This window comes from Procambarus clarkii, chromosome 87, assembly GCF_040958095.1.
Source record: "Procambarus clarkii isolate CNS0578487 chromosome 87, FALCON_Pclarkii_2.0, whole genome shotgun sequence".
NCBI classification, from domain to species: Eukaryota; Metazoa; Arthropoda; class Malacostraca; order Decapoda; family Cambaridae; genus Procambarus; species Procambarus clarkii.
In genome coordinates, this window is record NC_091236.1 from 4118090 (window position 1) to 4144021 (window position 25932).

General features: G+C 47.4%; 1 protein-coding gene across 1 annotated transcript in view; it reads right to left on the reverse strand.

The window, feature by feature from the left end:
• Positions 1-15787: 15787 nt before the first annotated feature.
• LOC138358911 (aldehyde dehydrogenase family 16 member A1-like) overlaps positions 15788-25932 on the reverse strand; it is a 28728-nt gene continuing 18583 nt past the window's right edge. The window contains exons 11-15 of the mRNA XM_069317286.1: positions 24693-24820; positions 23528-23676; positions 21481-21919; positions 19753-19859; positions 15788-17009 (exon numbers count right to left, since the gene is read on the reverse strand). Of these exons, the coding sequence (XP_069173387.1) occupies positions 16817-17009; positions 19753-19859; positions 21481-21919; positions 23528-23676; positions 24693-24820 (1016 nt within the window). The 3' untranslated portion in view covers positions 15788-16816. The remainder of the gene's footprint in view (positions 17010-19752; positions 19860-21480; positions 21920-23527; positions 23677-24692; positions 24821-25932) is intronic.

Consider the following 25932-nt stretch of genomic DNA (forward strand, 5'->3'; position numbering starts at 1 on the left):
GCGGAAACCAAATTGAGAAGGGGAGAGGAGGTGATGGTGTTCCAGGAACCACATCAGACGAACGTTAACCATACGTTCAAAGAGTTTGCAGACACAACTTGTGAGAGCAATAGGGCGAAAGTCCTTAGGGGAAGTACCCAGAGACCCCGGTTTGCGAACAGGGAGGACAACGGCATCGAGCCAGCCCTCAGGGACTGACGACGACTCCCAGATCCGATTATACAGACTCAGTAAATACTGAGACGTGCTCGGAGGGAGATGGCGAAGCATCTCATAATGAATACCATCGGAGCCTGCCGCCGTAGAACCGCAGAGGGCCAGGGCAGAACGAAGTTCAAAGAGAGAGAAGGGATCATTATAGGGAAGCTAAAGATGAGTGCAGAAATCTAAAGGACGAGACTCAAGGACAGGTTTACGAAGAAGGAAAGATTGGGGAAGATGAAGACCAGAGCTAACAGAAGAAAAGTGGGAACCCAGTTCGGAAGCGACCTGCAACGGGTCCGCCACAAGAGTATCATGGAGGTGAAGGACCGGTGAAACATCGGGAACGAACTTACCCACTATCTTGCGGATACGCTTCCAGATCTGGGCCAGAGGGGTTTCGGACGTAATTGTTGAGACATAAGATGCCCAACATCCACGTTTAGCCGTACGGATGGCCCTACCGGCCACCGCACTCGCTTTCCGAAAGAAAAGAAAAAATCGGTCGTCTGCCTACGGCGGTGCCTCTTCCAGGCTGCACGCTTACAGCGGACAGCCCGAGCACAGTCCGCATTCTACCAGGGAACGCACTTCCGTGGACCCCGAGAGGAAGAGCGAGGAATAGAGTGGAGGGCAGCGTTGAAGACAGTGTCATGAAAGAGGAGGAGAGCGCGAGAGAGAGGTAGAAGGGAGAGGTCAGAGAGAGCAGCACTGAGGGTAAATAGGGTCCAGTCTGCCTTAGCAAACTGCCACCTAGGAAAAGAGAGGGAAGGGCGAAAAGAGAAAAAGGAAACAAGGATGGGGAAATGATCACTTCCATGGAGGTCATCAAGAACCTGCCACGTGAAATCTAAGTAAAGAGAAGAAGAGCAGAGAGAAAGATCAAGACAAGAAAGGGTGCGAGTTCGAGAGTCCAAATGAGTGGGCTCACCAGAATTCAGAAGAGACAGGGAAGAAGAGAGGAGAAACGGCTCAAGGAGGCGACCCCGGGTATTCGTCAGAACGTCACCCCAAAGAGAATGACGACAATTGAAGTCACCCAGCAGGAGCACAGGCTCCGGCAAGGAATCTAGGAGGTGTTTCAAATCAGGAAGAGAGAGCGGGACACTCGGGGGGAGATAAATGGAACAAACTGTGTACCATTTCCCCACAAAGATACGAGCAGCAGAACAATGGAGAGGCGAAGGAAAAAGCAAAGGAACAAAGGGAACATCAGCACGAATCAAGAGAGCAGAAGAATTAGAAGCCCCAGCAATGGCTGGGGGGGGGGGGGAGAGAAAGGAATAGCCACGAAAACGACCAGGACGAGCACCAAGCATTGGCTCCTGGAGACAGACACAAAGGGGCGAAAACCGCGAAATCAGAAGTTGGAGTTCGAGGAAATTGGCGTAATAACCTCGAACGTTCCATTGAAGAATGGACAACGACGAGAAGAGAAAGGACAAAAACAGAGAACAAGGAAGAAATAAAGGCGAAAGAGCAACAGAGCACGTTAAAGAATATCAGGGTCAGGATCAGGGTCAGCAAAGTCAGGGTTAGGGGGCATGGGTAAACTGAGCAAAGACGGAGGGAAGGAAACGGGAGAACAGATCAGAGGAGGGCGGGCGGGGTCCGGAGGAGGAGGAGGAAGAGGAGGAGACAACGGAGAGGAGCAGTCAAGGACAGCAGCAGGAAGAGGGGGAGTAGAAAGAGGGGAGCGCACCCCAGCAAGAGCAGCAACCGAAAGGGAAGCAGGGGCCAAAGAAACCTCCATAGCAGGAACAGGGGGCGTAATCACTGAAACGGAAGGGGAAGGAGCAACAGAGCCAGAAGTAGGAGCTGAGGAAGAAAGCGAAGCCTTCTTACCCGCCGGGGAAGAGGAAGGAGAGGAGCCAGGCTTACGCTTCTGACTTAAAGAGACCGGTGTCCCAGCAACTACGTACCGGGCAACGGATTCCAGTGTCTCAACAGGAGAAGCCGAACGAGAGCACACACGACGGCCGTTAGGAGAGCGATGGACATCCGCCCGCACCGACAGGCGGTGGGGAGAGCCGATAGATGGAGGAAGAGGATGGGAAGGAGGATCGGAGGGGGACGAGGAAGAAGACACAGGAGACACGACAGACCGGGTAGAAGGAAGGGGAACCCCAGACAGAGGACCAGGAGGAGGATCCTTCGGGATAGAACCCAAAGGAACAAAGGAGGGGGCAGTGGGCGCATCAGGGTCCAAGGCCCGGAAACGGTTGTGAGTCTGAGGAAGGCGGGAAGGACGAGGAGAGGAAGAGCGCAACACGCGAGCATAAGAGATATTAGCATAAGGCGGGAGCCGGCGAACCTGGCGTCTCACCTCAGTTAAAGATAAACGCTCCCGGTGCTTCAAGCTGAGGACGGCTGCCTCAAGCTTGTAATGGACACACGCACGGGAGAAGGTAGGATAGGCCTCACTGCAGTTGAGGCAACGAGCCTGGGGAGAAGCGCACTCCGACTTAGAGTGACCTTCGCCACCACACAAAGGACAGAGAGAGACAGTCCAGGAGCAGCGGAGGGCACCATGCCCAAACCTCCAGCACTTGTTGCAGAGCCGAGGAGAAGGAATGTACTCCTGGACAGAGCACCTGGCACCAGCAAGAATGACAGAGGGTGGAAGGGTCCTACCATCAAAGGTAATCTTCACAACCCGGAGGGGTTGACGACGACTACCACGAGATGGACGAGTAAACGTGTCCACCTGGAGAATAGAATGGCCCTGGGCAGCAAGGATATGTTGAATATCGTCGTGGCAGTCGCGCAGGTCCCGAACACCGGTCGCAACATGGGGCGGGAGCAAAATAGTGCCAACACTGGCATTCAACTGAGCGTTCTTCGAGACCCGAACAGGGGTCTCGCCAAGGCAGGATAAGGCAGCCAAGCGGGAAGCAGCATCCTGAGAAGGAGCAGCAACGACACGTGTACCGAGACGAGTGGGGTTGAAAGTAATGGAGGCATCCACGGAATCAACGAGATGTCGATGGAGGGAGAAATCGTCAGGAGGCGCAGAATCAAGAGGGAGGAGATCAAAATATTTGGCCCACGAAGCGGGACCAAACAAGGCTTGATAGGTAGCAGAACTGGAAGGAATCGAGCGAGGGCGGCCGTGACGAGGACGGCGGTGAGAACCGCCAGATAGAGAGGGGTTAAAAGGCGCAGTAGTTACAACTAGAGAAGGAGCCGCGCCAGGGGACGAGGTAGTCACCACTGGGGGCTTGGGGCTCGACCCAACCACAGAGGAGGGAGGGGAGCCAGGGGAAGGAGTCAGAGAGGCCAAAGGAGGAGCAAGGTCGGGGCCCAATGCAGAGGAGGCTACAGAGCCCGGTCTTCCAATACGGACCGACCCGGGGGCTTGGTCGCTATTATAGACTGTGGGTTGGTTGGTGTTGTCTTCGTTGATCCTTCTCTACGGACAACCCAACCCACAACTCGGTAGAGTGCTTATACTAGGAGATCACCCTTGGCGCTTCTGGCTCTTGGAGAGGGGCTCAACGTCACACGTTTAGGGGATGCGGCTCCAACACTTAGCCTCGTTGTCACGTGCACACACCCACTCGAGCCGCTGTGACTCCCCACTCTCTCCTTATGAGATATGATCTCCTCAATCCCCTATGACTTACTAGTATTACCTCTTACCCTGTCCACAGCAGTGGTTCTTGGTTCTTTCTCTCTCTCTCTCCTTCTTCACTACTTCCTGGGAAGCCTCACTAGGACAAGGGCAAACACCAGCAAATTGCGACACATTTACTGAACAAAGCACATACACGATACATACACACATATAATAATAATGAATCCTATACTCTATAATATCACAATCAGGTTGCGCTCCAATACCATCAGAACTCTATTATCAGCTTACCAAGTGGTATCCTATCCCCTGGTTCACCACCTGATACTATTAACCTCCTCAAGTCGGTCAAGCCTACATACACTGTTGCACTATCAGCAAGATAATGTATATATAGAATACCAGCATTTGAATGCAATAACATATACCAGTATAAATGTTCATTGATACACAACAATGATTAATCGATCAATATCAGTCCTAGAACGCATACATCTGTAGGTAATCAAGCCTACGACTGTAACTCTAAACTTCAGTATAAAACACTCCTTGACATAAGAATGCAAACAGTCACTCACCTCTCACTGCGTCTTGCACGCTAATGCCAACCAAACACTATCAACTCCCTACTAGTAATCCACCAGAACTTCCCCTTCCACCTCTGGAAGTTCACAACCCTAATATCCTTAGGTTCTTCCGGGCTTCACTACCAGGATCCTCTGCAGCTCCTCCCGGCTGCTATCATGAAGTTTCCTTGTGCAACTACGGTGCTTCACCCTTCTGTTAGGTTCTTCCACAGCTCTCTTGGCTGCTACACCACCTCTACAGAAGCACGTGACACTCCTCTTCACTGCTGCTTCTCCTCACAGCTCGAGGTCCTCTGCTCCACTACCTTGGAGTCTCATCAGCTACATCATCTGCTGGCTTCGAAGTTCTCAGCAACTTCTTCCCCAAAGACAAACCTGCAACCCATCGACACTCCAATAAAATGCTCCCCTTTAACACAAACAAAAATAACCACACAATATGCTTGCCTCAAACCTCTATCTGTCCTCTACATACAGTGAGAGTGGACTCCCCCGTTTTGGGCGGGTCCATACTCCACCTCGCCTGGCGGCGGTCCTCACTCGCTGGGAGGGTCTTCCTCCATCCGGAGCCAGGCTCCCTCAGTCGTCCGCCAGCGCTCAGAGGGGGCGGACGTCGCTCCGTGTTCCTCCCTCTCCACTCTCCTATTTCAGGCCTTCTGCCTTATTAAAACATGTCTAACTTATAAATAAACATCGCTACTGTCGCTGGGCACACGACCAACTACAAGTGATCACTATGAACTGGCGTATATCGTGCTTACCACAGATCGGCTGGTCGAGGGCGCTTTCCCTCTGACGGCGTCTGGTCAGGGCGCTCCCACGGCCCACAATAATGCTTCTGGGCGATTTAATATCTGCTCGTCGACCAGGACTTGAGACCACAACGTTCCCAGCTCGATTCCACAGCTGGTACGTCCGCACACTTCTCTTCTCTTCGAGATATATCACTAGGGGTTCCCTTCTGACGGGAGCTCAAACGGAGCGCGGCTTCCCCCTGCGATGTCTGGCACTCAAGTGAGGTCAAAGCCCCTCCAGAAGCGAGCCTCACGCCTCCAGCAAAATGTCCACATCTCCTAGCCCGTCATTTATCTATTTTCTTCTGCATTGCCCATAATCTCAAACTGTTACACATATCCAACCAACTATTTTACATCTGCGTTATCACCTCAATACTTGCTAGACCTTCTAGTTAGGTCAGGCTTGACGAATAACTCTCAAGGAGGGAGACTCGTTTCTCCTGTAGGCTGAGATCATAACAGTCGCCCACCCCACGAGCCTGAGAAGGTAAACCAGAAGCAGCCAAAACAGGGTTTATCATCATGACGAAAAGAAGAATTCATTCACGAATGTGCCCCCACACCCACCACGGAGCCACAATTAGAGGCAGGACACCCAGCAAGAAGCTATCGCCGATCTTGCCGGGGCCTCCTAGGGGTGCGTCGTGAGTATACGCCCCACAAACGCCACCTAAGAAACCGACAGTCCGTCGAGATCGGGTTCAGTGACGAAATGGGGATTGACAATAAAAGGTTCCCCTCGCTCTCGACGTCGGGTACTGCAGTTCTACGGGTGCAAGAGTATGCCTCCTCAAGCACCCGGGCGTCAAAATAGAAGAAGTCCAAGGGAAGAACCAGAACGAGCAAAAGGTCGGCAGGAAACGGCAAGCAGATAGGAGAAGAGGGGGGAGAAAAACGAAACAGAAGGAAAAGGAAAAGATGCCCAGCAGAATTGGAGAGGACGGCAGCAGGAGCACAAGGCTAGAAAAGGACAGAGGACTGTCCCAAGGAGCATCACACTCCGGCAGCCGCCCACTAAGCCCCCACACGGCGACAACGAGCTGAGCGGGGAGGGGGATACTGTAATGAAATACTATCCCATACATGAAATTCTAACAAGATACCAAGGTCAGTATCCTTCACGGGTAGTAAATTCTACTCAAAACATTTGCAGTTGTACCACTGCAGGTATATACTGGCATCATGTAGTCATGCGAGTGTTTATATGTAGCTGTGGAGGCCAATGTTACATGTGCAGCATCAGTTCCCCAAAGTTGCACAATAAAGTAACGTACAGGAGCAAATGGTATGGAAGGCCTCTTGACTTTCAAAAGTCAAGCCTGGCCTGAGGCCAGGCTTGGGGAGAAGAACTCTCAGAACTCCATCAAGCAGGAAATGCAGAATAGATCCACTGAAGAGTAGAGGTACCATAAGCACAATCAGAGAATACTATGCATATGAGGGGTCCACAGCTGTTCACTACCCTCAAAGGAGATAAAGAAATATTGCCCGAATAAAAGACTTCAAGAATAATTTTTCAGTGGCACACCCTTTTGGCTCCCTGGAGCTATTGGGTTAATCATTAGACCAGGGCATTAATCTATGTATTTCAGCCTATCAGGGACTACGAGCCCCCAAGTGGTTAGGGGTTTTCCTTAACTGCCATCGACCAGGGTTAGGCACCCAGAAAGGTAGGCATAACAAAACAGACCCCACATGTTAAAATACTGCGTACCTCATGCAAGACCCGGATTCTGCCTCCATGATGGATCTGTCCTTATTTGAGTTCAGTTCTCCTTTCCTGTATTGGGTGCATTTGGAGGTTCCAGAGTTTTCCTGGCTGGCAGACCCATTTTTTTCGTTGGGGGCGTGGCATGGGTTCTCTCGGATGCTCGAGTGGGGAGAAACTTCTACCATTGCGCAGGCTACTACTAGATATGCTTGCTGTAATGTCCTCATTGGTGTTGTATCACTTGCATCCAACTCTTGTGTTAGGTCCTTATTATACCTAGCTTCATCAATATCATGACCTTTATGTTCTTCAAACAATTAGGTCTGAATTTCACCGACAGAGAGCGATCTTTCAACACCACATCGGACAGGGATTGGGAACCAGAGGTGCATGCATCACCCGTGGTTGCTCAGTTGGAATTGATCCACTCAGCAGCCTTAGGGCATTCTGGAAATTTCTTCCAAGATGGCTGCCTGTAACTAGAGGTCCCAGGAGTCCATTTCATAACCAACCAACCTCACGCACGTTATGAATGGTACGAAATCTCGGTAGGCATAAGAACTCCTGCGATTGATGACCCCAAACTAATACAGCACATATCAGTTCGGATAGCTGTGGGAAGCCTTTGGGGCTCACCACAGAAATATCTTTCTTCTACTCTGAGAGAATAGTGCTAAACTTAGTGTAGTGTCACTTAATATTCATTAATTATGAAAGCCCTCAAACTTCCCTCACTCCCCCCCCCCCCAAAGTACTGAAAATTATAAAAGAAATATCCAGATACAGACAAGATACAAATCCCTTGCAAAAGATAAGCACAGCATCCTCTGGTTATAAAATGAAAGCCAACTTTGGTTTTTGATTCTCTATGGGTAAGTAACATTATATTGTACAGACAGCATATCAAGCTTGAACTTCATATTGTACACTATAATAGGAGCTCTTTGACAAAATTTGTACCAGCATCATAAATCTTTTGATGCCATTTCAAAATATGTGCAATATACTATAATACTTTGAACAAATTGCCTGAATGCTCTACACATATTTCATTATCATGCATTTTTAATAAACATGCAATCAAAACTACTGAAATCAAATAACAAAATAAGTACAGTGGAACCTCAGCTTACGAATGCCCATACAGTATCCACTCAATTTAACAGCCTATATGGGGCTGAGCCCTAGTCGTTATTTACGGAGCTCCGTTATTTCCGAAGTTAAATCGGGTCGGGTAATTTTTCAAGTAACATTCAGGTAGGATATATTTTATACTGTATAACTAAAATTAAATAAAGTTCATTGTGTAATTGCATTCCAATTTAGTGCCACACCGACGATTAAGCCAGTTGTTGGCTGCTGCATGGATGATGTGTGAACACGGTCTGATCAAGCCCAGATGGGTGGGAAAAAATTGATTCATTCCTTTGTATTGCAAAATATTTCATGTATCAATCAGCAAGTTAATATTTTCTCAATAATATTTTAGAGATGTGTTTTGATTTACCCTGAACAGTGCAGGTAATGTATTTTTAATGTTACAACACAGGCTGTGGTGGCCATGCCATAACAATGGCGATCGAGCCTTGTCACTGAGAGCTAGCCAAGACGAAATATTTTGAGCTCACCTATTCTCTGCTGACGATAGAATATACATTTGCAGAGACTAATATGTAGCTTTTGTTGAAAAAAACCAGCGTTGAATGTAATGAAACGCCATTTTCTGGGTGAGCCCCGGAGGCTCCCTGGAGCTTATCGGGCTAATGTGTGTTATGTTAGACCGGGACATTAGCTAAGGAGTTCAGACCTACCAGGGACCAGCGCCAGAACCTGGCCCCTTCAGAGAGGTTTCAGGAAGCAATGGTCCTGGAAAACCCCATATGGTTGGGGGTTTTCCTTATCTGCCATCGACCGGGGTTAGGCACCCAGAAAGGTAGGCGTAACAAAACAAACCCCACATGGTAAGAAACTACAACAAAAACCAAACAGAGAGGTAGAAAACTCCCTACAATCCCAAGGAAACAAGCAAACAAGCAAACATCACACTTTACTGCCGCGCCGATCGTCCGCGCAGCCCTCCCCACCCCGGGAGGGGGAGGGGGGAGCCCCGGACCTACCGCGCCGGCTGCCAAGCTCCAGTTCGGAAGCTAAGCTTCAACCAACGCGAAAAAACCGCCGACCAGTGGGAGGGAGGGTTTCCAGGGAGCCTCCGGGGCTCACCCAGAAAATGGCGTTTCATTACATTCAACGCTGGTTTTCTGTGGGGAGCCCCTACGGCTCCCTGGAGCTTCATACCCAAAGAGAAGGAAAAGAAAGGGCTAACCCGGGAGGCGGCCGCCACAAACTCTGCAACGCAAAGCCAAGACAACCGGTCGCAAACCTGCGACCCAAGGCAACAAGAACGCCCAAGAACAGACGCACATATGGATGGGCGGCCAAAAACCTGTGCGACCCACAATTCCCTGCGCCCGAAATGAGCCCGAGACATCACCAACACAGCAGCAATTGCTGCAAACGTCTGAACAGCACGGGCGCAAAGACAGACCGCAGTAAGAAGGAAAACACTGCGGACGACCCGGGAAACCCGAGCCCTGAAAACAGGGAACGAAGGAACCGGATCAACCACAGCGCATCCCCAGGCACGGTACGCCGGCAACAGCAAAAAGCACAACTGGACAACACAGGACGCACCCCCCGGCCAAACCAAACAAGTACCAATACCCCAAGAACCCCTCCGGAAAGCAGCCGTCTCGACCGTCGCCAGGACAGAGAAAGGCTGCACACCAATAAAGCTACCACCAGTACCAAAGAGGAGGAAACTGAAACCGAAGGGGCTACCACAAACTGAGGGGAAGAGAAGAAGGCACCCTGAACAAGGACCAGGATGGCTCAGGCGACTCATGAGCAGGCCGGAGGGGAAACAAAACGCGAGAAGACGTAATAACCGTCATACAGTCTCCAAGACGAAGCTCGCAGGTGGGACACCGTCAACAAAACCACCTGAACACCATAGAGATGGCGATACCTGCGTCAAAATACCAGACGCGAAGAGCCAAAGAGAAGGCCGAACCAGTCACGGACAGGACCGATTCGGCCTGCTGAAAGAGGCGAAGCCTCAGGAAAAACGCCCCGGGTACGGACACCTATCAAGCAGCGTCTGAAAAGAAGGCCGGGCCGGCCACAGTGGAACCATAAGGACTGTTCTCGTGGGAATGGGCTGCAACTGAGCCAGAACCCGAAGCAACAGCTGGACCGGGAGAAGAGGTACAGGTACCCCCCACCTCGACCAGGCCTGCCGAAAGCCTCCACCGTGAAGTCCTCGCAGGTGGGAAGGGCGCCACAAAACGGGCGACGCCTAGACCACGCCGACCCGAAGACGTCCATGGCCAGGAGTCCATAAGCCCAACAGAGCCAACAAAACGAATCGGCGACGACTGGCCAACCCACGAAGAGGAATGAACCGAGACAGCTGTCCACCAGGACGCAGGACACACCCCGGACACGAACCACACGGTTAACCAAACCCCCTGTGGTTCCGGCAAGAACCACCAGAGAACAGTCCAAACAGAGCTGAATGGTAGAGTACCTAGTGACCCAAACCCTCCGAAGCGCAAACCAGACAGCCATGAACACCTGAACCGGGCTGTGAGCCCGACGGACAGACAGACTCCATCAACCTCGGCCGACCTGGTGAGCACTGGTCACAAAGCCCCAGCCGAGAGACGACCCGTCCGTGAACACATCGAGCGAAGGCTCGGGGAGCCGCCAAGGCACGGAACCCCGAAAACCCCAAAGAGGAAGCTGGTGACGCAGCACCAACACCAGATCCCCAGAGGAACCCAAGGAATGCAAGAGGCGGAAGCGGAGTCTCCGTAGGAACCAACCGACGCCGGAGCCAAACCCGACTCCGCGGGCAGACAAGCACGCCAAAGTGCAAACTCCCGCACAACCGCCCAAGCAACCGCTGAGCAACCCGGGACCCCCTCCTGAACAGCCAAAGGCGGGACCACAGCCACAGTAACACTTCTGGAGGGAAGACAATGAGGGGCCCAAGAGCCTGAAACAAGGCCCAGGTCCGAACCCGGGACGGAAACAGAAGGTAAAACCTCCAGATCACCAGGAAACCAAACCCAGCGATCTGGAAAGAACCATCCCCTGGCGAGCAGACAAGCAGACTGACTGGGAGCCCACTCCAGCCAGTCGTCGAGGTAGGCCAGACACCGAATCTCAGACGCAGACAGGGCACTAAGATCCGGTAAAGATGCAAAGAGTATACAAAGTGCCCTTCACAAAATAGGGAATGCAATAAAAACAGCAAACCTGAAGCCCCACCACCAAAGCATTGTATGACAATCATATGAAGACATATTATGACACATGACAATCATTATATGACAATATGACAATGATAATCAAAGCATTATATGACAAAGAGTGCTGGGAAGACGGGACACCACGAGAGTAGCTCTCATCCTGTAACTACACTTAGGTAAGTACACATAGGTAATTACCAACCGTGCTAGCCCCAGAAAAACTGGAGAGGAACGTGCCAAGAAGTGACCTGGAGGTCCAGGTCCACCATCCATGCACCCGGCCCTAACAGAATCCGAACAGGAGACAACAGTCCTCCGAGCAGGGCAGAGGATCCAGGGCGCAGACGGAAGTAGTCCAGAAGAACTGCAGACTGGAAAAGCTCATGACTGCAAAGAGCAGACGGGAAAAGCTCATGACTGCAAAGAGCAGACGGGAAGCCCAGAAGGATGGGGCGGATCGACCACGCCCCACGCACCCACGAAGAGGAAATGACGAAGCGCAGGGAAGAAGCCCACCCCGCCAGCTCTGAACCCCCCCCAAGGGGGAGAAGCCGTCCTCTGACGCCAGCAGAGGCCGGAAGACAACCCAAAGCGCCCACCAACAGCGGGACCAAGCGAGAGGCAACAGAGCAAGCTGCTCCCCCAGCGCCCAGTCAACAGAGAAGGGAACAGAACCCCTTCAGAAAGAAAAAGTACACCACCGAAGTCATGAGGAGAGACTACGGGAATGAAACCACACTTCGCTGGAAGAGGAAGTGAGGGGAGACCTGATCACCACATACAAGATACCCAAGGGAATCGACAGGGTTGAGAAGGACAGGCTATGTAACACAAGGGGCACACGCACTAGGGGACACAGGTGGAAACTGAGTACCCAAAAGAGCCACAGATAGAATTAGTTTTTTTTTTTTTTTTTTTGAGTGTCAGAATGGGAACGGGAAAGCACTAAGAAGTAATGTGGCGACTCCTCACACAAGTAACGAGGCTGACCCCCAGACAAAGTCACATGTAGACATGACAGAGCCCAAGAGGCACAGGAACCGATACACCTGTTGACGGACGGTTGAGAGGCAAGACCAAGGAGCCAGAGCTCAACCCCCACAAGCACAACTAGGTGAGGACATATATTGTAAAAGCACAAGCCGCCGACTAGTGGCAAAGAGCACTACGCTGGCCAGGCAAAGAAGGCACAAAACTGCATCAAAAGGCCCACCTCGACAGCAAAACCACAAAGTCCCAGCACAACCACAACATGTGCCAAGACCCAAAAAGCTCAGTCTGCAAGCCAGGAAGACCCCGGAACCCCAAAAGGCAGAACCGGGTCACACGAGGAAACAAAGTCCCCTGAACCCACAAAAGGGGGCCCAAGAGGAAGAAACCTCCAGAACGAAACCAAGGAACCCAAAGGAACCCAGAATCGAACCAGGGGGAGCCCAAACCACCACATTTGCCGGCGGAGAACACCACTAAAAGGCAAAGCACAGACCCCAGCAGAACGCCCTGGGAAAACGGTCCCAACAGACCGAAAACCAAGGGGCAAGGTGTGGGAGCAAGCATACCAGCCAGGGGCACTGAGCCTAAACCCAGAGGCTCAGACCCAAAATCAACACCCAAACGTTCCCAGAGGAACAGGCAACGGCAAGAGAACACCAGAAAAACAAAGAAACGACAACAGGAGAACAAAAACCCTGCAAATTTTTTGAAAACTCACCAGAGACGCTCGCTCGCACACCCAGACGCATGTAAACAAACCGCAACGCCGCCCTGGTGGCCATGCCGTGAAACCGGCAGACGAAAATGGCCGCCAGCAGGGGCTGTGACTGACGCTTAATACACAAAAACACGCCAGCAAATGTGGGAAGCTAGCAGACTGGAAGGGCGAAAAACGCCGCCCAACAGCAGAAAAACCCCTGAAGGGGCAAAAAAGCCCCAGAACTGCTAGCAGGCAACCCCCACAGCCCCGGGAACCAACAACAGAGGCCCCGGGGCAGAGCCGTCCTCCAAGCCCTCCGCCCTTAAAGAAAAGCAAGAGCCCATGGGAAAGGCAACAAGAAAGGGCCGCTGGTAAGACCCAGAAGCCTTGGCAGGAGGCACAGGCTCAAACCTCCGTCCCCAACCCGAACGGGGCATCCCCCGAAAACCGCCCGAGTCTCTGCCGCAACTGAACCCCGCAACCGACCCCGAAACCCGCAGACGGTCCGGAGCCGGGAACATGGAGAGAAAGGGGCGAGCAGCACCTAACCAAACGGGGCGGCCACGGGCATTCGAGTGGGAAACCAACCTAGCATGTTGCAGCAACCTAACCTAGCTTGCAACACGGATGCCGCCTGTACTCTGAACAGTAATAACATCAGGAGAGTACTGGAGAACAAGCAGAGAATCACTCGCAAGACTCCGGGTCAAGGTGTCAGTGACCCAACAGGCAGCATGACGGAGGTAAAAATGGCGACTGTCACCCGGAGACAAGGGAACAGCAACCAACGATCCCGTTCAAGACGGGTTGGAACCCGGAAGACACATTCAATGGTCCCCCGAGCCCAGACAGGGGTTTCCAGGGTCCGTAGGGTAACAACTACGGGAAGCCCGGGCAAGGTGTTGCTAACCGGTTAAGAAACCCAAACATAACAAGAGGGTAGATGATAGCACTGAAAACCCCTGAGACGTGTACAAGCACGGGGGCCTAGCAGAGGGCCGCCAAACACTACCAGTGGAACTATAACCACCTTAGGCAGACCCCCACCAGGCAAGAAAATGAAAAACAAAAGAAAAACCCCGCAAAAGTACACCGTCTCCAGAGGCAACAGAAACCGGCCGCCGCTTAGGTGGCAGGCTGCGCAACACCTTGACGCCCTAACCAGCACAATACCAATCCCTACCCAGGGCCAAACAAGGGCCCCAAGCCCCAGCTGGCCCCAAGGGCGAGGCAAATGCCGAGCAGCAAGAACCTCTACGGGAATGGTTCCCGAACGCCCCAGGGAAGATAACCCTGTAACGCAAGGGCAGTACTCACAGGGCGCTTAGGGAAGTCAGCCACTAAGCACATGCAGCCCCGGCACTGATGAAGTACTCCTGGCCACCGCACACCACAACACACGGCAGTGAACGCCACACAAGGCAAACACCGCCTAGGAAACTGAGGCCAGAGAAGCGTTAATCCCGGTTGACATTAGCGAACGAACTGAAGCTTGGCAGCCGGCGCGGTAGGTCCGGGGCTCCCCCCTCCCCCTCCCGGGGTGGGGAGGGCTGCGCGGACGATCGGCGCGGCAGTAAAGTGTGATGTTTGCTTGTTTGCTTGTTTCCTTGGGATTGTAGGGAGTTTTCTACCTCTCTGTTCGGTTTTTGTTGTAGTTTCTTACCATGTGGGGTTTGTTTTGTTACGCCTACCTTTCTGGGTGCCTAACCCCGGTCGATGGCAGATAAGGAAAACCCCCAACCATATGGGGTTTTGCAGGGCCATTGCTTCCTGAAACCTCTCTGAAGGGGCCAGGTTCTGGCGCTGGTCCCTGGTAGGTCTGAACTCCTTAGCTAATGTCCCGGTCTAACATAACACACATTAGCCCGATAAGCTCCAGGGAGCCGTAGGGGCTCCCCACAGAAAAACAATTAATATCTTGTAATACTATAATAAAATTGGTAAATTGACTTACTTTTAATGAAGCTGAAGATTACGAAGCTGTAAAGATTACGTCATCCTCTGCAGCGCTTGTTTTATATTGTTTATATTGTATACAGGGTACATACTGTATGTACACTTATTTTCAGGCATATTTTAATGGAGTATCCTTCTGTTTCTTGGTGTCACTTACTGTACTTTTCCCGATGTTAAACTCTGCTGCTGGTCGTGCATGAGAATATCCTTTATCAAGTTTCTTAATTAACTCCAGCTTCTGTGCAACCGTCAGGCGCTTCCTTTGGGTAACTTTTGGCATTTTTGTAAATTAAAAAGAAGATCACAATTACAGTACAGTAATATCCTTCACAATTGAAGCTAGCCGCGCGAGTTCAGAGTAAACAATGGAAACACATGGCCCAGCGGAGTACATTCTAGGTCCGTGGGAAAAAAAATACCTAGTGCCTATACTATAAAAGGTATTTAATAAGAAAACAAAGACTTTTGCTTAATAAAAACTGTTTCAAAATATTTTATTAATAATAATTTACAATTTTCTTCATTAAAGTGAATCATTTTAAAAGAAAATTAAGATGTAATATATGACTCTGGACGATCCAGGTCGGTGGCCTGGTCGCCATGTGAGGGGACGCTGATGCCACAACAAACCCAATCCCGACAGACCGTCGGTAATATCGACCGCAGACCGGTATAGCAGGCTCCAGATACCGGTCTCCCAAACCGGTCGTTAATACCGGCAGATCGGTATAAAAGAGGCCGTTAAATTGAGTGGATACTGTATTTACAAAAAATTTTCAGTTATGAGCTAAATTTCTTTTTAAATTTGATTCAGTTTATGAGCTTTGTCTCGAGCTGTGTGTTTGTTGATATACGTATGGGTCGACTGAGCGCGTGGTTCCTAGTGCAACGAGCGACCCTGCCTCCCACGTTGTGATGACCGCGCTTGAATTCTTTGTAAAGAATTTCATTGTTTTTCATTTTTTGTTGTTTCTAAACATAAAAGTAATTATTATATACCATGCCATGAGTCCCAAGAAAGTCAGTGCTAATGTTCAACCTAAGAAAACACATGTGAAGATGACCATAGAGAAAAAACAAGTCTATGGAAAGGTTCTCAGAAATTCAAGCAGTGAGCCACAATCAGGTCCTAGTGGTACTCCTGCAAAACATAGGAGAGTGTGTATCCCCAGAGACGTTATCACTGCCTGATTTTATAATGGAGGGGGATTCCTCTTCCAAACACTAACACCCCCCCCACCCCCTCCCCACTTTACCATCTTCCATATGCCAACAAGAGTCGTCAATAAAGGTAAGCTATAACTTGTACATACTATAGTACTAAATTTTTGTGTGTATTATGTATGAAATGTATTTTGAGGTTAATATTTTTGAGAGTGCAGAACGGATTAATTAAATTTATATTATTTCTTATGGGAAAATTCGTTTCGGGTTATGAGCTGTCTCTGGGAACGGATTAAATTCATAAACAAAGGTGCCACTGTACTTCAAAAAAAAAAAAAAAAAAAAAAAAATTATTTTGTTTTGATCAACTAAACCCAATGACTATTTTGATACGTCTTGGTTCAACATACAGCACTACAGAATTTATCTTAAATATTTACAGAAACTATTTTGATGAATGCCAAATTAACCACTTTATATAATTTCCCAAAATCACTGATACTAGTTATGCTACATGTAAAAATTAAATAATGGAAACACTAGAGTACAAAATATAATTATTATCTGCCAAGTTATGCATGCTTTGACCTACCTGAGACTGCACCAAGCTCTACCATGTTCCGGTCCCTCAGCGATGTGGTCGGCACCTGTGCACCACAAATACTAGTGGAGATACTCGAGCTGGACCCGCTGTGTTTGAGGATTTTGTCATGCAATATTACGTAGACAGCATTCTCACTGTTTATGGACATGGTTACTATGCTATTACTATAACAATGGCACAGGTAATGAGGTTTACATCCCAGATTTGCCTGCTTCAGTTAGCAAATATATCTCCCATGGTTAACCAGATATTCTTAGCCTGTGTAGCATGATATAGGAACTCTTCACCCTGTCCTTGGTGGGGGTCAAACCAGTCACGGTTCAAGCCGTAGTTCACCCAGGTGCGTTTGACATTAACTGCTGAAGCATACTCCACAAACTTGGATCCTTCTAAGCTTCCAAAGTACCTGTTAAAAGTATATAAAATTTGTAATACAGGTACAGGTATGGTACTGTGTCATTTTTTAAAATGGTAAATACAAAATGAAACTATAGCTTTTACTGTACTTATAAAATGTTATCTAGAAACCTATAATGGGTGTATAGTATTTGTTAATTTCAAACTTTAGTACTACAGTATACTGCAATCATAATTCACTCGCCATCACCCTCTCTCCCAGAGTTGTGATTACATATTTATTATAATGTCCTCATGTGAAATGTTAGAAAGCCGATGTCAACTTATTCTCTAATTGCAAACAGATTTTACTTGGACACCACAGTCACAATTGGTCCACCCAGAGGAGTAAGGAGCAGGAGATTGTTACGATTATCCAAACCAATGGATACATGTAACTAAATGGCTTCCAGAACTGAAAGACATGAGTTAAGAGGAGATGTCAGAGGCATTAAAGATGCCAAAGCAAAACAATAGAAGAAAAAGTGGTGATATCACTATGTACAAAATAGTAACAGGAATCGACAAAAGTTGAAGAAGACCAATTCTTGAGACCTGGAACTTCAAGAATAAGAGGGCTTAGATTTAAACTAAACAAAGCTGCAAAAAAAAATAGAAAATTCATTTTTACAAAGAGTGTGGTAGATGGTTGGAACAAGTGAGAAGGTGGTGGAGACCAAAGACAAACACTGCTGGGAAGACAGGACACCACAAGAATGGCTCTTATCCTGTAACTACATTTAGGTAATTACCAAGGAAACTAAAAAGTAAGGGAAGACAGACAACTGCCATAGTTCACAGAGAAGCAAGAAGTGAAGCAGCAAACAACTCCTCAAATACTCCACTAAGTGGTCAGTTGGAACCCCTCTAGTTACAGCCGACTACTGCAAGGTGGCAGTGCCACCATGAGCTGCTCAGTCTCGTGACAACACACCTCAGTAGTTTCGCTGATATTTATTTGTATGGACTGTTCCTTGAGGCACCCTCAAACAGGAAGCCGACACCCTCAGGGTCGGACTGCTGAGACCACCAGGGAAGGTAACCCTGACAAGGTAGAGGCAACATCAGCAAGCACCTAGGGAAGTCATCCCCCAAGCCCATTTAGTTCTAGGTAAACAGTGAATCAAGGTTCATATAAGTGAAGCACAGAAATACACACTAGTGAAGCAAATTCCAGAATTGAAAGAAATGCAAACAAATAGTCCCGGCAAGACAGAGCCCAAAGGATGGCAAACACTTCTCTGGGGGAAAAAAAATGGTAACATGAAGAGCACTGCTAACACTACAGCACCAGGCGTATGACTGATAGATTGCCATGATCTGTCTGTTGGCTCCTGGTGATGCTACCTGGTGATGGGGAGGGGTAACCGGAGGATTAACAACCTAACTACTGTGTTGACCAGACCACACGCTAGAAGGTGAAGGGACGACGATGTTTCGGTCCGTCCTGGACCATTCTCAAGACAATCGACTTGAGAATGGTTCAGGACGGACAGAAACGTCGTCGTCCCTTCACCTTCTAGTGTGTGGTCTGATCAACATACTTCAGGCACGTTATTGTGACTCATCGCCTGCTAACTATTGTCTCTCTTATTTTCAGAATTGCTCAGTTTTGCCTTGCTGTTATAAATTTTATCTTGTTCAGCCTCTCTAATGGCTTATTTCTCAGTTAGGATGACTTAGCATACCCTGTTCTCTGTGCCTCTATCAGGGGACCAGGTTTTGGATTCTGGTCTCTGGTAGGCTTTTAATGACTCATAAATCACATCACATCACCAGTTGTGACATGATGTGTGTGGAGCTATTTAGACAGCCATCCAGAAAACAAGAGTGGGAAGAGGGAAACCAGGAAGGCATGAGAGCAGCATCTAGGCTTAGTGAACCCTAACCGTAAACACCAAGCGAAGAAGGCATTTGCAGAAATGGAGAAGAATCATGTAAGTGACCCAAGCGCACACTCGGTAAAAGGAAGGCCAGTTGTGAACATAACACAAGAACACAGCAGACTAACCAATGAAATGGATAGGCAAGCCTGGTGGCTGCTCCAGGCAACAGCCTATTAGGTCTAGTTATCACAAGACAAGCCTGACTCCATGGAAAGGCTAAGGTTGTAGAACACAAAGTCTTCTGCAAGTAAACCTACAGGTAAACGAGGCACCTACTAGAGAACAGGTCCAATGTGCTACCCGGAAATGAGGCAACTCAAGAGGAGTCAACTTGTTCCAGAGGAATATGAACTATATAGAACAGATATCAGGTGGAATGAGGAAAATGCAAACCAACTACCAAGGAAGGTAACCCTGGCACACAGTTGGAGATACACAGCTAGAACACACACACACAACGTGAATGGCATAAAAACACAATCGTGAAGCGGAATAGAACAATAACGAACCAATGGCCACGGCAGAACTAACGTTGGCAGGGATAGTCCACACCAATCAGCAGAAAGTGTGAGGCACAGGATGGGCCCTGGCAGAGAAAGCATGCCATCAATGCAGTAACCAGGTGAATGAGGGAGACAGACAGGATAGAGTTCCGGGAGATGATGGCTAAACCACCATTTAGCTTGTGGAGCTAAATGAGAGGCCCATCCTGAAAAACACATGGGTCGAAAGATGAGCAGATGAATGGAGTGAGGTTGGTATGACTAAATGCAGGTGATCTGTCATCACCAGAGGGATGATTGGAACACATTGTACATAATGCTCAAAATCTGTTAAAACAGAATGAAATTATAGTGAGAAACTAACCACATTGCCTGGAGATCTTGATGCTCCGACAAGTATTTGGTAATGTGGTCTCGAGAACCTGTTAGAATGTTGATTACTCCTCCAGGAAGATCTGAAGTTTCTAGAACCTGTGAGAATCAGAAAAATTATTGAAAGTGTATTTATAATTGAAATATACAACAAAAAAATAAATTGTACTATAAACAGTATGTAGGAAGAGTCCAATTAACACTGCAAAATACAACTTCAGTGATGATGTACAGGCACCAACACCAATTTGAACGCTTCCTACATTACAATGCTGAGTCTTCATCTTGGGCTTGACACAGCCCCAGCCTCTCAGTGATGAGAGGACATGCTTCCCTCACCTGCCAACAAAGCTTTATTATTGTCATTGGAGCAGACATCCAAAGGCTTTTCACTAACATTCCTTGTTATTTCTTTTAAAATAAACAAGCATCCTACCACCATGTTACTTCAAACTATAGGAAAATGTGTCAATTAAATTTTTTACCAGCAGCAAAGGCAAAAGAAAATATTGTGAAAAAGTCACTGTTTAGCTGTTGCAGTGACACTCTGGAATTAACACAACACAACATGAATTACCGTGTATTTAGTAAATAAGTTTGTTGAATAAATTTTGCTTTGTTGCAAGTGTCTTTCCGTCAACACATTTTATGTGTACTGCCCTGTTATTTTGCTCTGCTTCATTAACATCCGTGTTCTTGTTATAAACTGGGTTAAGCTAAGGGATCAAGCCCCATAGCTTCAAACACTAAATACTAAATTTGGTGTGAGGACCCATTAATTACCCTTTAGACTGATTTGTTCAGTTGAGGAACTAGCGACCTAGTGACGGGAGGTTTGTGTCGTTGGACCTCAGCGTTTGCTCTCGCCTAAAGGGTTGGGTTGCCTCCTTCATAAAGTAACCTCACATTCTGGCACCTAGCTGGGAGCTAAGAGTTGTGTGTGTGTTAGTTTGTGATGAAAGGAATACCCATCACCTCACAATGAGGAATGGGTGATTTGGGGCACAAGCAGAGAACAAGTTCCACAAGATTCTGGGTCATAGGTGTCACCAGCCCAACAAGTAGCATGGCGGAGGCAGAATGGATGATCGTCACCCCGAGGCAGAGGGGACGAATAACCGTCAAATTCGCTCAGGGTGAGAGTGGGCTCAGAAGAGGTGTCCATTGTACAACCAAGCCCATAGGAGTTTTCTAGGGTTTGTAGGGTGAATGAGCCCTACAGGAAGCCCAATCACTGGGTCCAACTACGCTGGTAAACCCTATCAGTAAACTGCAGGAAAGCCCCCAGGGGTAACAGAGGAGTTCTACTGCACACACCCCAGGCTAGCCTAGTAAGACGAAAGGCAGAACTTCCCTAAGTGAACAAAGTGCCAGCAAATGAAAAAGCTAAAAATACCCCCCCCCCCTCCAAGACCTCACGACAGCAAACGAGAAGTTTGAGAGAAGCATCGGTGTGCCGTCTTTAGCTGAAGAGCTGGCAGTGCCAACCACAGTGTACCCCACCAGTCGACAGCACTCCCCTACCCAGGTCAAGATGGAAAGCCTGAACTTAGTAACTATAAATATAAACCATATAATAGAACAGGGAAGTAAGGAGATATTGCAATTTGTAAAAAGAATATTTATAGAAAATGAGGTAAACTGACAGGAAAAAGTTAAGGTTGTATACAAATAATCTTTGGAGATCTTTAAATAAGGTGTAATGTCGTGTAAAACCCACCTGGTAAAGAGAGAGTGCTACAGTTGGATATTTCTCACTTGGTACTGCTATTACTGCATTACCACGAGCAACTGCTGCAGCAACCAGTGACACAAAACTTAGCAGTGGAGCATTATCAGGACACGCTATCCCTATTATCCCCACTGCTTCATGAATCTTCAGAACAGTGCCATACATCTGAGTTTCTTGAACAGCCCCACCATATTTGTCACAAAAAGATGCCCAATGAAAGAGTCTAGCCACTGTACTGTCCACCTCCAGGCAAGCTGCTTCTGTGCTTTGGTCTGTCAATGCTACCAAGTGGTCTATGAACTCTTGACGTCGTTGTTCCAGGTTTTCAGCCCAATAGAAGAGAATCTGAGATCGATTGAAGCCTGTTCGCTTGTCCCAGCCAGGTTGAGCTTTGCTGGCTGCTTCAGCTGCATTGCGAACATCCTTTCTGGAAAATTTACACATGCAAAGATTATACAGCTATAGTTAATAATCATTTGTAAATGTATGTAATTGTAACTACTGCACCTAATTGCAATTACCAAACTGTAGTAATGAGATTATATCTAAGCTCTAGTTGTTCCATCTTCTTTACCATAAACAGTTTGGAAACTGCCAATGTTATACGCAGACCCTACACTATCTTGCAATTTACTCTGCCAACTTGTCACAAACTTAACATACTAAGTGTAATGAAATTAATTCTTGGATACACTGGTAGTTTTCCTCAGATTACAGCACTGGGATGTGAAGGATATTGATAACATAAGGCTTCCGACCCTGGCATCAGTCAAAGCAAATGGAGTTCTTAGGCCTACCGGGGACCACGAGCCAGAACCTGGCCCCCCTCAGAGAGGCACGAGGATTAATGACTTACAGAAACTCCCGTGTGGTTGGAAGTATTTTATGTCTGCCATCGACTGGGTCAGGCACCCAGAAAGGTAGGTACCCCAAAACAGACCCTATCTGGTTAAAATATTGCTACTGAATGCTGAACTTTTGGACAGAACTCACCCAAACAAAAAACGATCAAACGAGCATGACGTCACAACCATCACCGCGTCGCTGTCTGAGCAGCTCCCCCCTCCCCGGGAGGGGGAAGGAGAAGCCCCTGACCCCAGCACCGGCTATCCACACCTTTAGTTCTGTGGTTAATGTGAGACTTGGCAGTCGTGCAACTCTGGCTCCAGACTTGTTTCAGTGTTGTGCCTTGTGGTATTGTCCTGTCCGTTGGTGGTGTGTGAGCCAGGAGTGTTTCACCAGTACTCGGGTTGCATGCGCCTCGGGTTCTCTTCTCTTGGTGCCCTGTAAGTACTGCCCTTGTGGCTTGGAGTTATCTTTCATAAGTCGCTTGGGACCTACCTCCACCGTGGTCTTTTGTTGCTCGGTGTTTGCCTGCCCTTGGAGTCAACTGGGGTGTTTCATGCGCTTCTGTTTGCCTCCATGTAGGAGGTACCTTCATCACTGGTAGGGGCACAGGGTACCATGCAGCTTGTTTTAACCATAATGCAGCGGTGAAAGGCAGCGAAACAGAAAGGCTGGCTCTGTTCCACCTGGTGACGTTGTATTTGTGCAGGGTTTTTCATTTCTTGATCACAATATTGTAATAGTTCACTCATCATGATCACAATAACAGTTCAGCAATCAGTGGCACTCTCCCGTAAGTGAAAGGAACCCTGATACATGCAGGCCACATGAACATTCTGAAAAACTACAAACTGCAACATAGCAATTTCCAAGCCTGACTGCTTTGTCATTCTGTATATGTGCGTGATGATGCTGTCAATGGAATTGACTCTCATTACCCCCTTCAGCCCAAGTGCTATACAGTTGTAATAGCTTGGTGCTTTCTCCTGATAGTTATCTTACCCCTACAACTCATTTCACCTGTTTACTAAAGAATAAAACTCCAGCTCTTGGGCCCCCACCTTTAATAGGCAAAAACCAATGTATATATACTGCATATATAACATACAAGTACAGTATATATGAACAAAACCCAGATGTCTGAAATTTTTTCAGATTTATGACCACAAAAATAATCCTCATTGATTACCTGTTACTCTCTCCAACGAGGGCAAAAGCTCTATCGTTGGCATCATTGATCACGCGGCAGTAGTTACCATCTGGACGCTTTTGAGCTCCACCATAATATAGCTTGTATGTTCTATCCACCTGCGGCAGTGTTCTATCAATACCAACCATCTGTAAAGTTTTTAATGAAACATGTTTGTTAGAAAAGCTATGATTTAATTTATATTTGTCCTAAGATAAATATATTTCTATCTATAGGTATATAAGATATCTTTAGCCACTGCAAATGTTACAAGAAATTTGTTTTATGGGAGAGGGGGCTGATATATGCTATCAGACTGATAGCATATGTCAGTCCGATAGCTCTAGGGAGCCGAAGGGGCTCCCCCACAGTAAACAAATATACCTAGGCCTAGTATAGCACACACACACACACACACACACATGTAGTATATTAGGCCTAGGAATTTTAGGTTCGGTTAGTTTAGACTGTCTTTGCAACATATATACAAAACCTTTTCCAGTTTGAACAAATTCAATTTTGTGCCAAACAGCAAACCTTTCCAAGTAAATCCATTAAAAAATTAGCCAAGGTTCTTTTATTTTTCCATTCTTCAAATAAATGTTTCTCTGCTGTCACTGTTTCTTCAGTAATTACTTAAGTGAACTTACAGGATGAGAGCTACGCTCGTGGTGTCCCATCTTCACAGTACACTTTCTCACACAATGCTTTGAAACTAGTGATGGTTTTGGGTATCCACTGCATTCTCCCTTGTTCCAAACTTCTACAACTTTATTCATAAGAGAACTTTTATTTATCTTTGTATCATTTATTTAGTGCATGTTTTTATTGGATTTAATATGGATTTTGATCTGTTTAACACAAATAGTTTAACCACTGCACTGCGCAAAGCGCCTTTAGGCGCTCAGAGAGTTGTGCTCTTTGTTTTTTAATTTGGCTATATTTTAATGTTTTTTAATGTTTTCATTACTATTTGTGTTTTGAAATGGAAATAGTTGACTTTGGAAACATTTTGACATTAAATTTACCTGAACATTTGTAAAAATAACGAAAATATGTCCTTGACAATTGCACCAAGACGTTTTTGCCGAAAATAGGTGAGCAGTGCAAGGGTTAATAGAGTAAATAACAATTAACTGATTACTATGAAAAAACATTATCAGACCTCTGGAATGGCTGGAGTGATTGAAGGCCGGTCTGCCATGTAAGAAGCACCAAATTTGGCACAGTCTAGTTCAGGAGTCTCAAAACTTAGGCGGCCTTGCCATGAAGGTTTCACATACTCAAAGAGACCTGTCAAAGGTTTGTGGAAAATAATATAAGGTATTTATAATATGTTTGATAGTATTAGATCCAATATTCATAAAATCATGCATAATTTCATCCATGTACTTCAGTGTCCTTCATAAGGATCCATTTCTGTGACCACTCATTGTGGAGCAAGAATTTTGACATCACAAAAGCACGTGCCAAAAAACAGATGGGATATTTTTAATTTATTTTGGTGTAAACCCCAACTAGTTTAGGAAAGATTATGCCAGCACTACACAATACATATAGCTTAAGAGTGTGGTTGAGCAGCTCCTTTTAGTTCAGGCCACTTCTATTTTCTCTTGAGCAATGTCATGCTTTCTCAAGATCACTCAAATAGGCAGGCAGACAAGATCAACACTCACTCTTCAACACACTGGGGAGCTTTTCAACCCCCACTTGCCAGGCTATCATTGAAGGGCACCATTATCTTGAGATTATCTTGAGATGATTTCGGGGCTTTTTAGTGTCCCCGTGGCCCGGTCCTCGACCAGGCCTCCACCCCCAGGAAGCAGCCCGTGACAGCTGACTAACACCCAGGTACCTATTTTACTGCTAGGTAACAGGGGCATAGGGTCAAAGAAACTCTGCCCATTGTTTCTCGCCAGGACCACAGGATCGCAAGTCCAGCGTGCTGTCCGCTCGGCCGACCATAGCCTGAGAGCACTTTTAATTCCATGGCAATTTTTGAAAGTATTATAGATTTTATTTCACCATAATAGTTCACTCACCATGATCAGCATAATAGTTCACTCACCATGATCAGCATAATAGTTCACTCACCATGATCAGCATAATAGTTCACTCATCATGATATTCATCATAATAGTTCAATCATCATGTTCACCATAATAGTGATTATGAAAGATGGAAACAATGTAGGTTCGAAAATGAGCCACAGACAGTAGAAAGAAATTAAGGTCAGAATAGTGAACAGCTGGAATGCACTAAAAAGTAAAATAGTGGAAGTAGACTCCACTGATGATATGATGAAGCCTGCAGATATACACCAGTTGAATAAGGGGTGAGCTGTAGTTCATCCCTTGCAAGTACGTATAACTATGCAAGTACAGTACAGGACATTACCTATCCCT